We start from the raw sequence: 12,410 nt of genomic DNA on the forward strand, positions 1-12,410 counted from the left end.
TTAGGCCCAAAAGCTTATGTGGATCGGGCTTCCTACTCAATCTTGACTCGCATCTCTTCCATTCTTCTTTTCAGTCTCTCCAGCCTCAAATTTAGAGGGTTTTGGCATAATATGTACTAACTGTGAATGGATAGCGATGCGTGGGCTGGTCCAGCACGTACCAACCGAGCGCACTGAGAAGATCGCTGCTGGAGCATGTGCAAAAGCAAAACGCATGCAACGAGTGCACGGTAGGTGTCGTGTCGTGTCAGGCATCTCCTTGTTCCATCTGGCCCTTCATTCTCGTGTTTGCAAGCGCGCCCGTGACAATGTGGCATGCAGGCCTCAATTCGAGGATGTGTTTGTTTTCGTGTGCGTGTGTGTGTAACACTAATTGCTAACAAGCCAGGTCCCACCGTTTTCAGCATCAGGGCGGGCCAGGCGCGTGCGTTGGGGATCTCATTCTCCTTCTCTCTCACTCACGTGAACGCACACTGTGCTGTGTATAAGATACACAGAGGATCGAGAGCCTTGACCCGCCCTGCAGACTAACGTGGAGTTAATGGCGCCGGAGCGGAACCAGCACGGCAGCAGTTGGGCCTGGGCTAGGCCATGGCCGTCGGCGTTAATGCTGCTGCTGGTACTGCTAGCATTGGGCGGCGTGGAGGCCCTGAGCCTGGAGCACTACCGGCAGAGCTGCCCCAAGGCAGAGGCTGCGGTGACGGCGGCGGTGAAGCAGGCCATGAGCAGCGACCACACCGTGCCGGCCGCCCTGCTCCGCTTGCATTTCCACGACTGCTTCGTCAGGGTACGTGCGTGCTGCATGCATCTCCATTGTTCCTTCCATCCTGGAGTAGCTAGTTGAGGAGTAATTCAATTTGATTCCAGTTTATTGATTGGATTGGGATTTGAGGAGCAGAGCTGCGACGCCTCCGTCCTCCTCGACTCCACCTCCAAGTCCAAAGCGTCGGAGAAGGACGGCGCTCCCAACGCGTCGCTGCACGCCTTGTACGTCATCGACAACGCCAAGCGCGCCGTCGAGTCCCTCTGCCCGGCCGTCGTCTCCTGCGCCGACATCATCGCCCTCGCCGCCAGGGACGCCGTCTCCCTCTCCGGCGGGCCGTCCTGGGCCCTCCCGCTGGGCCGCAAGGACGGCCGGGTCTCCCTCGCCAGCGACGCCGCCGCATCCCTCCCGGCCCCCACGGCGCGCTTCGAGCAGCTCAAGCAGGCGTTCAACGCGCGCGGGCTGTCCGTCAAGGACCTGGTGGCGCTCTCCGGCGCCCACACGCTCGGCTCCGCGCACTGCTCCTCCTTCCAGGACCGCATCGCCAGCCCGGCCCTGCGCCCGTCCTTCGCCAAGGCGCTCCGCAGGGCGTGCCCGGCCAACAACACGGACGCCGCCGCCGGATGGGCCTTCGACTCCTCCACGCCCAAGGCCAAGGCCAGCTTCGACAATGGCTACTTCCGGATGCTGCAGAGCGGCCGGGGCCTGCTGACCTCCGACGAGGCGCTGCTCACGCACCCCAAGACGCGCGCGTTCGTGGCGCTGTACGCGGCGTCGCAGGACGAGTTCTTCAGGGACTTCGTCGCCTCCATGCTCAGGATGAGCGCGCTCAACGATCCCGCCGGCGAGGTCCGGGCACACTGCAGGCGACGCAACAGCTCATGATCCCAGCTGTATCTCTCAAGAATCTCAATCAAGCAAGGAATTTCCGAGTTTTTTCTATCCAGGATGAGGACGTGGATAATCTCCTTTCTCGCAAAAAAAAGAACAAATACGACGCGTGATTACTTTGTTGTTGTGGGCTTTCTGTTTCTGGGCTCTCTGCGGAGTATTCGAGTTGGACCCGGAGTCGGATGGGCCCCCTCGTTAAAGCCCACCCAATCGAGTACTTGGAGTCGGAGTCGGCTCGCATTCGCAACGTACGCACTTAAATAGCGCGGCCGGCGGTGGCACGCCGTCACAGATCGAGATCGAAACCCTAGCTAGACAGAGAGAGATCGGAATCAGGGGAGAGGGAGGGTTTAATTAGGAAACCATGTCGACGGCGGCCAAGCCCAAGATGCTGGCGCTGGAGAGCAGCGACGGGGAGCAGTTCGAGGTGGCGGAGGAGGCCATGGGCAAGGCGTCGGCCATGATCAGGGGCATCATCGACGAGGGCTGCGACGACGAGCCCATCCGCCTTCCGCAGGTCAAGGGCCCCGTCCTCGCCCGCGTGCTCGAGTACGTCAACCGCCACTTCGCCGACCCCAACGACGTCTTGGCCGCCTCCTTCCACATCCCCAACGCCGACGACCCCATCAAGCGATTCGACGACGCCTTCGTCCAGGTCGACCAGGAAACGCTGTTCGACCTCATCGACGTAAGTTCCCATCCATCGCTCGCTCCAGGTCAATCGCAGTGTGTGTCTAATTAAATTAGAGATTGTGTGCAGGCCGCCAACTACCTGGACATCCAGAGCCTACTGGACCTGACATGCATGACGGTGGCCGACCAGATGAAGGGCAAGTCGCTCGACGAGATCCGCAAGCACTTCCACATCGTCAACGACTACTCCAAGGACGAGGAGGAGGATGTCCGCAGAGAAAACTCGTGGGCCTTCGAGTAGTAGCACATCATATCCATCACCACCACAATTCGGCCGTCAACAGATCATCAGTTTGTTACATCGATCGATCCACGCGCGAAATTGTACGCAATTCGACTTATATCGTTGTTATGTTAGGACTAGTATATTGATTTACCTCGAGTGTTCAACTTGTTAACTAGTGTTATATGTCTGTATCTTCCTCTGCAATCGATCAGACTCGCCTGATTCTTTAACCCACTGGTCGCGATCAGCCGAGCTGTTAGAAAGTTTGTTTTAGCACAACAACTTGTGATTATCTGGATTTGATTGATGGGTCAATCGTACGTATCGGCCGGTGTTGATTTGCAAACAGAAATCGATCGAGGAAAGTACAGAAAACAGGAACAGAGAACGCCATTCCAATTTTTAACATAAAGGTCCCTTACGGCCGCCGCCCGGCCCCAAATTGATACCATACATTTGTTCTCGGGGACTTTCTACAAGTTGTTCTAGTATTAAGTTTGATCCAAATCAATAAAATAGTTTAAGTTTGATTTATTAAATCCATAAGACGGATATACCTGCATAGTATGTTTTCAATATAGAAATATAATTTCTACAAAAATGTTGGCACAAGCGATATAGCACATCGTGCGAGCATGCTCCATTTGAGCTTAGGGGTGTCCCAAAACTTGCTTGATTTGAGCATGCTCGATTTAAGCAAGAAAACGAACGCGCAACGGCTTAGTTATCTGTCTCAATATAGTGCAACGGGCGAGCATGCTTAATTAGAGGTGTTCAAAAATAGGTTTGATTTGAACCGTCAATAAAATGAAAGAACGAATTTCGTGCTAGTTGCTAAATCCGTCTCAAACAATCGATAGCATGTTGACTTTGTTCGAGAGACGCGGGCAGACGACGGTTGGTCTTTGCTACTCATAATATTTCGCGAGGAATCAACAGGAACATGTCTATGGCACTCCGACGGCTATTTTGAAACAAAAGAATAACATAGGAATTTGGAAGATTTGGTTTTTTGTGGAATTCGAGTTGTTTGTAACAAAGTAAGCAATAATGGCAATTCTTTAAGAAAAGGGAAGGTTTCGCATGCTTTTCCAAAGAAACAAAACATTAGTTTAGATCAAAAGTTTTCAATTCTCTTTGTTCATATTTTTTTTTGAATTACACTTGGTCGTACTACGTTCCAAACGGGGCTCGCTAAGGCAAATAATCGAATACTCATGGTTTTATGGGACCTGGTTGCAAAAATAGTAAATGGCATCGTTTCTTTTGGACTGGAGTTACTAGTAGCGTTCCTCTCGGCTGTCCTCTGTCCTGTCCTGTCCTGCTGCTGGAGCTCCTCCCCCTGTCCTCGCTGCCTGCCCTGCCGACCTTCCTTCTTCTTCTTCTTCTTCTCCCTCAACCACCCCCGCATCGGAGCAAGCAGCTACCTAGGGTTTCCCTTGCCGGGGATGGATGCTTAGGAAGGCGGCTCAGGGAATCTTCAAGAGGACCAAGCTGAGCGGCGGCGATGAGCGCGTCTCGGTTCATCAAGTGCGTCACGGTGGGGGACGGCGCGGTGGGCAAGACCTGCCTGCTCATCTCCTACACCTCCAACACCTTCCCCACGGTACCGAAATTCCTCGCTCTCGCTTCCTTCTCTTTCCCCAGCCCCAGCTAGCTTCCCAGCAACATAGATCCCATTCTTTTCCTAGCTAGGTTAGATGCACATATCGTCTTCTAATCGAGACACAGCTTCGCTCATGGGCGGGGAATTAAGACTTGATTGACTGTTTCCACCCTCTCAATTTCGATGGATGATATCTCGATTCTTAGGAGGACTACCCCATGTAGTAATAGTTAGTGCCTCTGATTTTAATTTGCAATCGATTATTGACATGATGTGGATACCCCAACAGAAAAAAATAATATTCAGATCTGCATACCATGACTGCAGTTAAATGTGTTTTCATATCTGTGCCAACAACTTGGATGGAGAACACAACGGTTTTCGAATTTGTAGCTCATGGCTTATCTGCTGCTTAGGACTTCTCTTCATCTCTATGTTACAGGATTACGTTCCGACTGTTTTCGATAACTTCAGTGCTAACGTTGTGGTCGACGGGAGCACCGTCAACTTGGGCCTGTGGGATACAGCAGGTCTGCTCCTTTCCCCCTATCAGTGGACGAGTACATATGCCAACATCCTTATCTGCACCCTCTCTTGTTCACAGCCATCAAAATAACCGGAATCTCATGAATTTAACAGGACAGGAAGACTATAATAGACTGCGCCCACTAAGCTATCGTGGCGCTGATGTATTTCTGCTGGCCTTTTCTCTTATCAGCAAAGCAAGCTATGAGAATGTTTCTAAAAAGGCAACTGATCCTGTTCTCCTCCCTTTTTCTCTTCTTCCACTGTCCACGAATTGTTGTGGTTTCTTTTCTTATATATGACCTATGTTTATATTTTTTTTCAGTGGCTGCCTGAATTAAGGCACTATTCCCCTGGTGTGCCCATAATTCTTGTTGGGACAAAGCTTGGTATACCCTTTATCTTCTATTCCATTGCATTTGTAGTGCAAAACTTTATTGAGCTGTGATTATCATACCTGACAATTGTGGTTCACCATTATTAAATAAAAAAGCTGCTTCAACTGGCTCCTAGCCTGAAATCCTATTCAAGTATAGGTGTCTTTGTTGTCATGATTTCACTTGTGCTGTTATTTGTGGTGGTCCATATGCTTATGATATTAGGATCATCTTTACCCATATAATCTCCACATGTCCTTGCACGTGGAAATGCATGTTGAACAGAAAACAAGCTCTTTGAATTTGATGGACCAATTGCCTAGTAATGTCCGCTGCCTAGTATCGCATTATTTGGATATATGCCATCTATCCCTTCAAATATGCAGTTTTGTCTGCTTCCAGGGATCATCTGATGGTTAGGCTGAGAGATTGCTAACAATTAAACAAGATACTGACTACTTATTGTCTTTTAGGATCGCAAGATATACTTATGCTAAATCAGAAACTCGACATCCTTAATTAATGTTGAATTGCTGGTTATGAAATTAATATTTGATATGGCATTTGTGTGCCAAATCAATTAATGTTTTACAAACCGACATGCTATTTGTCTGGGCCCCTAACAAGGGGGAAGTCTTGATGTATTAAGGACAGTCTTCAACATGGCTATGTCAAGGCTTTGACTCAAGTGTTTGGTTCTATCTGGTTTTAAACCAAATTTTTAGCTCAAGTTCAGTATAGTGAGATCCTTTTTATGTCCTATTTAAGTATATGCATGAGTTGGACTGTTTAGTGGAACTTGTCAGATCTCTTAATAACATGTGGAACGAAATGTTCTAGCCACTTGACATTGAGTTGCGTTACTTGCACCTCAGTCACACTTTCACTTTAAAAAACACTGTCTAATCCGTGATTCTACACATTGTTTTGCTTTTTATTTATTTTTTTGCTATTGCTGATTACTTGCTTATTAGATGTATTTGGCAGTGCTTAACCATTGAAGTACATTTGCTTCTTTTTTTGCTATTGCTGATCACTTGCTTATTAGATTTGGCGTTGTTTAACCGCTAAGTTACTGTTAATAGATCTGCGGGAAGACAAGCAGTTTTTCATAGATCACCCTGGTGCGGTTCCTATTTCCACTGCTCAGGTACTCAAAGCTTTCTTATCTGCTTCTTAGTTGTTGCCTCGCAGTATTAAGGCACAAGACAGTAAACTCTTGTCGCTAATGAATGAATGTAGGGTGAGGAGCTGAAGAAGGTAATTGGTGCCACAGCCTACATCGAGTGCAGCTCGAAAACACAGCAGGTAGTAGATGAGATTTTTCTTGTTTCACAGTAGAAAGACGAGATGCAGCGTTGGTTTTTCATGGTCAGTAATATTTTTTGTTTGTTTCCACCTTCAGAACATTAAGGCAGTGTTCGATGCGGCGATTAAGGTGGTCCTCCAGCCTCCAAAGCAAAAGAAGAAGAGGCGGAAGGCCCAGAAAGGATGCACCATTCTGTAACTAGATTGTAGACCGAGATGAGGAGATGGTATCCCTTGTTTTGCAGCCTCTTGCTTCAAAAGAGGATCACCATCATTCATCGCCTCGTCCTCTTTGTTGTATACTAGAACCAATATTTGGCTTGATAAGCTATGTAGCGAGGCCATGTCATTTGAGATCCAAACTTGGTTTGTAGCTAGCTAGTGTGCTACTGTACCTGTTTTATGGATGAAAAACGGATGGATTTGTTATATAGCTGTTTGCCAGATCCAGCTGATTAGTGACCCAATGCATATTTTTACTAATAATGTTGAGAGAATAGCTGTTGACACTGGCAGGCAATTTGCAAGATTGCTGGTTGAGCAACAAGCTTTAAGAGGCTGGGAAAGAAAACAAGCCTAGGAGAGGAGGAAGATGAGGAAGAGGAGCAGAGGCAGAGCAGCTGAAGAAGCATAGCCGGTGAGGCAGTTGGAGTTGCATGTGAGTAGGGTGTCTGGAGCGCTGAAGCAGCCGTGCGTCTGCGTGATCCCCTTGCCGGCGGCCTCGAGCTGGAAGGTGGAGTTGGGGCTGCCGCTGCTGAAGAGGAGGCACCAGAAGAAGGGGCCATGGTGGCGACGCGCCCTGTCGAATCCGGCGCCTACCTGGGTATGCTCCTTGCCACGGATCACCGTCATGTTGATGTCAGCTAAACAAGAGTCGGCTTCGGCGTCGGTGCTGCAGCCGGCGAGGCGTCCGGAGATGACGTCCACGGTGGGGAGCTCCACGCCGCAGTTGGCGGCGTAGACCTCGGTGATGTCGGTGTCCGGTGCTTGGCATACCGGCGGCGTCACCGTGTTGTTGTTGTTGGTGGTGGTGGTGGCGCTGCAGGAGTTGGCATTGGCAACTATGCAGTGGGAGATGTACTGCAGAGCCATGCAGCCCAGGCCCTTGCTGTTGCGCAGCGGAGGCAACTTGCTCGCCGTCCGCTTGGCGTTTATCAGCGCCACCAGATCGTTTGCTGGGTTCCCTCCTCCTGCTGCTGCTGCTGCTGCTGCATATTTTCGATCCAGAAATGAGCAAGATGTAAAGTAGGAGGAAAGGAGAAGGTACTCTTTGGTTTTAGTTACCATGGTGGATGTTTGCAGGGGAAAGCAGCATCAAGAGGAAAAGCATGGCGACCGAGCTGGAGCTGCTGATCCCACCAGACATTGTGCCCAGCCCCGGCCACGGATGATGAACAAGAGAAGATGAGGCAGCACGAGAGAAGAAAGAGACGGAGAGGAGTGAGCTTGTTCCTCGCTCGTCATCAATGTCAATGGAGCACGGAAAGGTGCAAATAAATTACTGTACCAGGCAGGCAGGTTGCTACAGTAAATTGATTGATGGTGGTGGCCGCAGTAAATTCGATCTGCTTTTGCTGTAAGATAAGATGAAAAGGGACGCTTGGCGCACGCACGCACATAAAGAGTCGTGGCGTGGTTCTGGCCAAGCAACCATTTTTTGGACCGAGAAAGAGCAAATAGCCGGAGGGTGCTGCAGTTGAGCCCTTATCCAAAGCAAAGCAAATTTGAGGCTAGAACAAACAAACAGGCACGTACGTGCTGCGCTGTGCTGTTTGCCATTGCCATGGCCATGGCCGTGGGCGCCGGCTTCTCCTTCTTCCCCACCCGCTTAAGCTTAAACCACCCAAAGGCGACGGCGACGGCAACAGCAACGGTGAGGACGAGAATATGCCGCTGCGCCCTCAAGGCTGCTGAGATGACGGTGTCCATCACTGGAGCCACCGGCTTCATTGGACGCAGATTGGTGCAAAAGCTTTTATCCGGTACGGTATATGTACCCACCTGATACTCCAGTCAGATACTAGTGCTAATATGTAGCTTGATCAATTAGCTACTCCAATCCAATGCCGTCTGTTAATCAATCTGTACATGCAGATGATCATAAGGTCTGCGTCTTGACACGCTCCGCCACCAAGGCCGCTTCAGTTTTCCCTCGTACGACTCGTAATCTCTTGTTAAACGCCGGCCATACTCTTCTTCTAGCTTCTTCAATTGGATAGTTGGATTAGATAGCCATATATATTATCCAAATTTATCTGCTGTGTATATGTACGTATGCAGCTTCTGCCTATCCGGGAATTAGAATCGCTGAGCTTGAAGACTGGGAGCAGTGTGTCAAGGGTTCCACTGCCGTTGTTAACTTGGCAGGAATGCCAATCAGCACAAGGTGGTCACCTCAAGTACGTACTACTCCTCTAGCTTACTACGACAAGAACTACTAATCTACTCTATGTGCACATGATTTGATTAATTCTCCTTGCAGATTAAGAGGGAAATTATGCAGAGCAGGATCAATGCCACATCCAAGGTACGATAATTTCTGTCCCTCCAGCTGCCTCTGCCTGCTTTAGTGTACATTATAAATCCAGCATACAAGGTGTTAACCTAGGCGCCGTGCATATGTGAAGCTAGGTTGTGGATCACATCAATAATGCCGGAGCTGACGCTCGGCCCTCTGTCTTTGTGAGTGCCACAGCTATCGGTTACTACGGTAACTAATTAACTAACCCATTTCCTCCTACATCAATTAGCATTTCTTTCTTACTTTTGTTCAGTAGGCAAAACTAACTAACTACCTGCAGGTACAAGTGAAACCAATAGCTTCGATGAGACAAGCCCATCAGGCAATGACTACCTAGCAGAGGTAACATGCAAATAATTCGGGTTTCCCGCTGGGCAAATTGTGTTAGCATGCAAAATTTAAGGATACAAATGAAATTAATATATGCACAAGCAAATGCTGCAGGTGTGTAGAGAATGGGAAGGCAGGGCGCGGCAAGTAAATGAGGAGGATGTACGGCTAGTGCTCCTTCGGATAGGAGTTGTTCTTGGCAAGGACGGTGGTGCTCTGGCCAAGATGATCCCCCTTTTCATGATGTTTGCCGGTGGACCTCTGGGCACGGGACGACAATGGTATACTAGCTAGTATCCTGTTAATTTCCAGCAATCCAGCCAACAATCAATAACGACTATACTGATGGATGCAGGAGTTAATTCTGTAGGTTCTCTTGGATTCATGTGGACGATCTGGTGGATCTCATCTACGAGTCTCTCAAGAACCCGGCGTACAGAGGGGTGATCAATGGCACGGCCCCCAACCCGGTGCGGCTGTCGGAGATGTGTGAGCGCCTGGGGCAAGTGATGGGGCGGCCGTCGTGGCTGCCGGTGCCGGAGTTGGCGTTGAAAGCCGTGCTGGGCGAAGGCGCCACGGTGGTGTTGGAAGGGCAGAAGGTTCTTCCCGTGAGGGCCAGCCAGCTGGGCTTCTCCTACCGATACCCCTACGTCGGAGACGCTCTCAAGGCCATTGCCAAAGACCTCGTCCCCTGAACTGAATCCTGATCGATCGAGCTTTTTTATACTTGATTCATTAGTTGCTCTCTGCATCTGCAATTCTTCATTTCTTAACATTATAAGAAGGAATACTTTTTACTCCTAGATCGATATGCATATATGCATTGAAATATATGTGTATATAATGTGCGTTTGAATGCATGATGGTTAATAATTAGATGCATGCTCGCGTATCCTCCGGCCGACCGGAGAGACATATATGGATGCTGAGTCCATGGATAAATAGGAGGACGGTGTTGCGTGTTGTGGGATATATGAGGAGGAGGATGAGGGGCGTGCGTGTCGCCGCTGCTGCATTTGCGGTGCTGCTGCTGCTGACGCCGGCGACGGCGCACATCAGGATGGAGGTGGCGACGGAGGAAGACGAGATGGAGCACATGGGCCACGCTCACCACGCTGGCCCGCTGCAGGACCTCGTCGGCGTCGCCGCACGCATCCACCAGCACATGCTCGACAGGTAAAGCCCTAGCTTCCACATATCTATACATGTTAATTATGTTTGCCAATTTCGTACATTTCTTCTTGTATGCATGCAGTGTCTATGGCCGGCGCTCCCAGGAAGCTGCAGCAGGCACATAATAAAATCCCCTCAATTCAATCGCGTGCGTGCGTGAAGGAAATTAAGCTAATTGCACTATGTAATGTATGTATATATCTACTCCAGGAAACTAGAGGCTGTACGTGTTTTGTAGTGTAGCGCAAGCCTTAATTTGCGCGTAAATTACTTTATATTTTCCAGCTTGTATTCTTGTTCCCCGCTTATACACTGATTATTTGACAGAGTAACAATAAGATGCGTACCCTGACAAAAAAAAACACAATGTTAAATGTATTTTTATGTAACAGTTGTAATCAACATGTGTTATGGTAAACACCCACGTTTCCCACTCTTGAATGACGAGAACCGTGTAACCTGATCGTTCTTCGTAAAGGATGCACACCTACTTATATGTCCTTAGCTTTGTAATAGAAGCATGTTTTTTTTATCCATCTACCTCCATTGGCGGAGATTGGGCCAATAATTTGGGGGTGCAAATGAGCTGACAGGGCCAAAATTACAAGGTTTTGGGTAAATCTGGAGTGTCAAATGGGCCAAATTCCCATGGGTTCCTCCAGAAAAAATCAACGGGCATGCTATGTAATCTGGTGCTCGATCGGGAGACCACCCTTGGGGCTCTTCTCGTCGGTGTAGAGCTTCGCGAGGCTTGCGCTGCGCGTGTTGTCCAAGCAGACCGACACCGTCAAGCCGGCCAGGTGGCTAATGCTGGAGCTCCGTGGTGATGGTCCAGAGATGAGATGATCCTCGCGATGCGCGATGACAACCTATACATCGAGGCGTTCGCCAACGCGCCCATTCCGGAGAATGGCATCGTGTCGTCGACCTCTTATCCTTATAGAGGAGTGAAGGGTACATGTCACCGATAAGCACTGCGGCATGCTCATGAAGGGTGGCTCTTACCCCAACATCGGCATCTGACTGATCGCGCCGTCGATCTCTGGTCTGCAGATATATGCTCAGATTACTATATTGTCCAATAGTAGTACTGAGATTTCGCCAGCGCCAGCGGTTACTAACAAACATGTACGCTCCTAATAATCAATAAATCTACATGCACTGCGTGTGATGGATCGATAATATGCTGGTCCGATATGCATTCTGGGTATACAGAATCTCTGTGCTTCTGTTTTTCACTTGCTCTAAGTCGGTGAGATCAGTGGTACAGATTGGTGGACATACGACAATATACGCTGCTGCTAGTGATGGCTGAGGCATGTGGATAATCGTCTTGACTCGTGACTTGATTTTATTGAATTGGAAGCTACAAATGTAAAAGAATAAAGTCAGTCAAGGAAATAAACATGGACAAAAAAGGTCACAACTTACTCAACATTGATGTGCATGTAATCAGAGGTATATTTTAAAAATCCAAAGATTAACCTGACATTATATCATTATTATTTATACATAAAGGAAGGAAGCAGAAAATCCGCACCGAGGAAACAATCTTTGAGAAGTAGAAAAGGAACGACCACCAAAGGGAGGTCTAGAGTTGACAAAAGAAAGGTCACCATGTCAGATAACTTCAAGCTAGACATGACAGGAGGTAGTCTTTGCCTGGCTTCAGACCTGGTGACAGATAAATTAGGCTTAGAACGATGCGGGTAGGAGGAGCAAGCTATTGTAACTGATCTATTCTTGCGTCAAAGGAGACAAGCTAAGTCTGCTCTGGTGTCCTACCTTTTGGACGGGGACGGAGCTATTCGCCGGCGGCGGAAGTCTCGTCGGACCAGGAGTCGTCACCCACGCCACGGTTGTCTTACTCCCCCATCCCAGGCTGATTCCGAGTTGAGATCGCATCTCGACATTTCCCCACTGTGGCGGCAGCGATCAGTTTCCAAATCTCAACACGTGCCGTACGGAAGCGCAGACTGTAGCAGGAACGTGGATGG

At 49.0% G+C, this 12,410-nt stretch overlaps 5 protein-coding genes across 6 annotated transcripts; 4 read left to right on the forward strand and 1 right to left on the reverse strand.

Moving 5' to 3' along the window:
- Positions 1 to 461: 461 nt before the first annotated feature.
- LOC100824202 (peroxidase 64) lies at positions 462 to 1,781 on the forward strand. Its single transcript, XM_003573130.4, has 2 exons — positions 462 to 787; positions 899 to 1,781. The coding sequence occupies exons 1-2, from the start codon at positions 542 to 544 to the stop codon at positions 1,646 to 1,648; spliced, it is 996 nt and encodes a 331-aa protein (XP_003573178.1). The 5' UTR covers positions 462 to 541; the 3' UTR covers positions 1,649 to 1,781.
- Positions 1,782 to 1,867: 86 nt separating this feature from the next.
- Positions 1,868 to 2,897, forward strand: LOC100837999 (SKP1-like protein 1). The gene is made up of 2 exons (XM_003570697.4): positions 1,868 to 2,342; positions 2,415 to 2,897. Exons 1-2 carry the CDS (start codon positions 2,019 to 2,021, stop codon positions 2,586 to 2,588), a joined length of 498 nt encoding a protein of 165 aa, XP_003570745.1. The 5' UTR covers positions 1,868 to 2,018; the 3' UTR covers positions 2,589 to 2,897.
- A 961-nt stretch (positions 2,898 to 3,858) lies between these two features.
- On the forward strand, positions 3,859 to 6,833 carry LOC100838298 (rac-like GTP-binding protein 5). Its single transcript, XM_003570698.4, has 7 exons — positions 3,859 to 4,179; positions 4,622 to 4,709; positions 4,819 to 4,928; positions 5,030 to 5,093; positions 6,167 to 6,231; positions 6,324 to 6,389; positions 6,487 to 6,833. Exons 1-7 carry the CDS (start codon positions 4,081 to 4,083, stop codon positions 6,586 to 6,588), a joined length of 594 nt encoding a protein of 197 aa, XP_003570746.1. The 5' UTR covers positions 3,859 to 4,080; the 3' UTR covers positions 6,589 to 6,833.
- An 11-nt stretch (positions 6,834 to 6,844) lies between these two features.
- LOC100838594 lies at positions 6,845 to 7,917 on the reverse strand. 2 transcript variants are annotated; one of them, XM_014900833.2, is made up of 2 exons: positions 7,674 to 7,917; positions 6,845 to 7,594 (listed from the first exon to the last, which is right to left on the reverse strand). In XM_014900833.2, the coding sequence occupies exons 1-2, from the start codon at positions 7,753 to 7,755 to the stop codon at positions 6,966 to 6,968; spliced, it is 711 nt and encodes a 236-aa protein (XP_014756319.1). In that variant the 5' UTR covers positions 7,756 to 7,917; the 3' UTR covers positions 6,845 to 6,965. The 2 variants fall into 2 exon arrangements, with proteins under 2 accessions (XP_014756319.1, XP_003570747.1); XM_003570699.4 differs by having other exon boundaries at positions 6,845 to 7,597; positions 7,674 to 7,902.
- Positions 7,918 to 8,035: 118 nt separating this feature from the next.
- LOC100837690 (epimerase family protein SDR39U1 homolog, chloroplastic) lies at positions 8,036 to 10,704 on the forward strand. The gene is made up of 9 exons (XM_003570696.4): positions 8,036 to 8,371; positions 8,484 to 8,543; positions 8,670 to 8,788; positions 8,872 to 8,916; positions 9,021 to 9,099; positions 9,191 to 9,252; positions 9,355 to 9,521; positions 9,611 to 10,416; positions 10,496 to 10,704. The coding sequence occupies exons 1-8, from the start codon at positions 8,173 to 8,175 to the stop codon at positions 9,933 to 9,935; spliced, it is 1,056 nt and encodes a 351-aa protein (XP_003570744.1). The 5' UTR covers positions 8,036 to 8,172; the 3' UTR covers positions 9,936 to 10,416; positions 10,496 to 10,704.
- Positions 10,705 to 12,410: the final 1,706 nt, after the last annotated feature.

Source organism: Brachypodium distachyon, chromosome 3 (genome assembly GCF_000005505.3).
Source record: "Brachypodium distachyon strain Bd21 chromosome 3, Brachypodium_distachyon_v3.0, whole genome shotgun sequence".
Taxonomy (NCBI): domain Eukaryota; kingdom Viridiplantae; phylum Streptophyta; class Magnoliopsida; order Poales; family Poaceae; genus Brachypodium; species Brachypodium distachyon.

What these genes read in the sequence shown, in the direction of transcription:
- LOC100824202 (XM_003573130.4), top strand. Translation starts at nt 542, where the DNA reads ATGGCGCCGGAGCGGAACCAGCACGGCAGCAGTTGGGCCTGGGCTAGG. An exon ending in TCCACGACTGCTTCGTCAGG is followed by an intron (nt 788 to 898) that starts GTACGTGCGTGC and finishes TTTGAGGAGCAG; the next exon opens with AGCTGCGACGCCTCCGTCCT.
- LOC100837999 (XM_003570697.4), top strand. Translation starts at nt 2,019, where the DNA reads ATGTCGACGGCGGCCAAGCCCAAGATGCTGGCGCTGGAGAGCAGCGAC. An exon ending in CGCTGTTCGACCTCATCGAC is followed by an intron (nt 2,343 to 2,414) that starts GTAAGTTCCCAT and finishes GATTGTGTGCAG; the next exon opens with GCCGCCAACTACCTGGACAT.
- LOC100838298 (XM_003570698.4), top strand. Translation starts at nt 4,081, where the DNA reads ATGAGCGCGTCTCGGTTCATCAAGTGCGTCACGGTGGGGGACGGCGCG. An exon ending in ATGAGAATGTTTCTAAAAAG is followed by an intron (nt 4,929 to 5,029) that starts GCAACTGATCCT and finishes ATTTTTTTTCAG; the next exon opens with TGGCTGCCTGAATTAAGGCA. An exon ending in TTCCTATTTCCACTGCTCAG is followed by an intron (nt 6,232 to 6,323) that starts GTACTCAAAGCT and finishes GAATGAATGTAG; the next exon opens with GGTGAGGAGCTGAAGAAGGT.
- LOC100838594 (XM_003570699.4), bottom strand. Translation starts at nt 7,755, where the DNA reads ATGTCTGGTGGGATCAGCAGCTCCAGCTCGGTCGCCATGCTTTTCCTC. An exon ending in CCCTGCAAACATCCACCATG is followed by an intron (nt 7,598 to 7,673) that starts GTAACTAAAACC and finishes GAAAATATGCAG; the next exon opens with CAGCAGCAGCAGCAGCAGGA.
- LOC100837690 (XM_003570696.4), top strand. Translation starts at nt 8,173, where the DNA reads ATGGCCATGGCCGTGGGCGCCGGCTTCTCCTTCTTCCCCACCCGCTTA. An exon ending in CACAGCTATCGGTTACTACG is followed by an intron (nt 9,100 to 9,190) that starts GTAACTAATTAA and finishes AACTACCTGCAG; the next exon opens with GTACAAGTGAAACCAATAGC. An exon ending in CTGGGCACGGGACGACAATG is followed by an intron (nt 9,522 to 9,610) that starts GTATACTAGCTA and finishes TTAATTCTGTAG; the next exon opens with GTTCTCTTGGATTCATGTGG.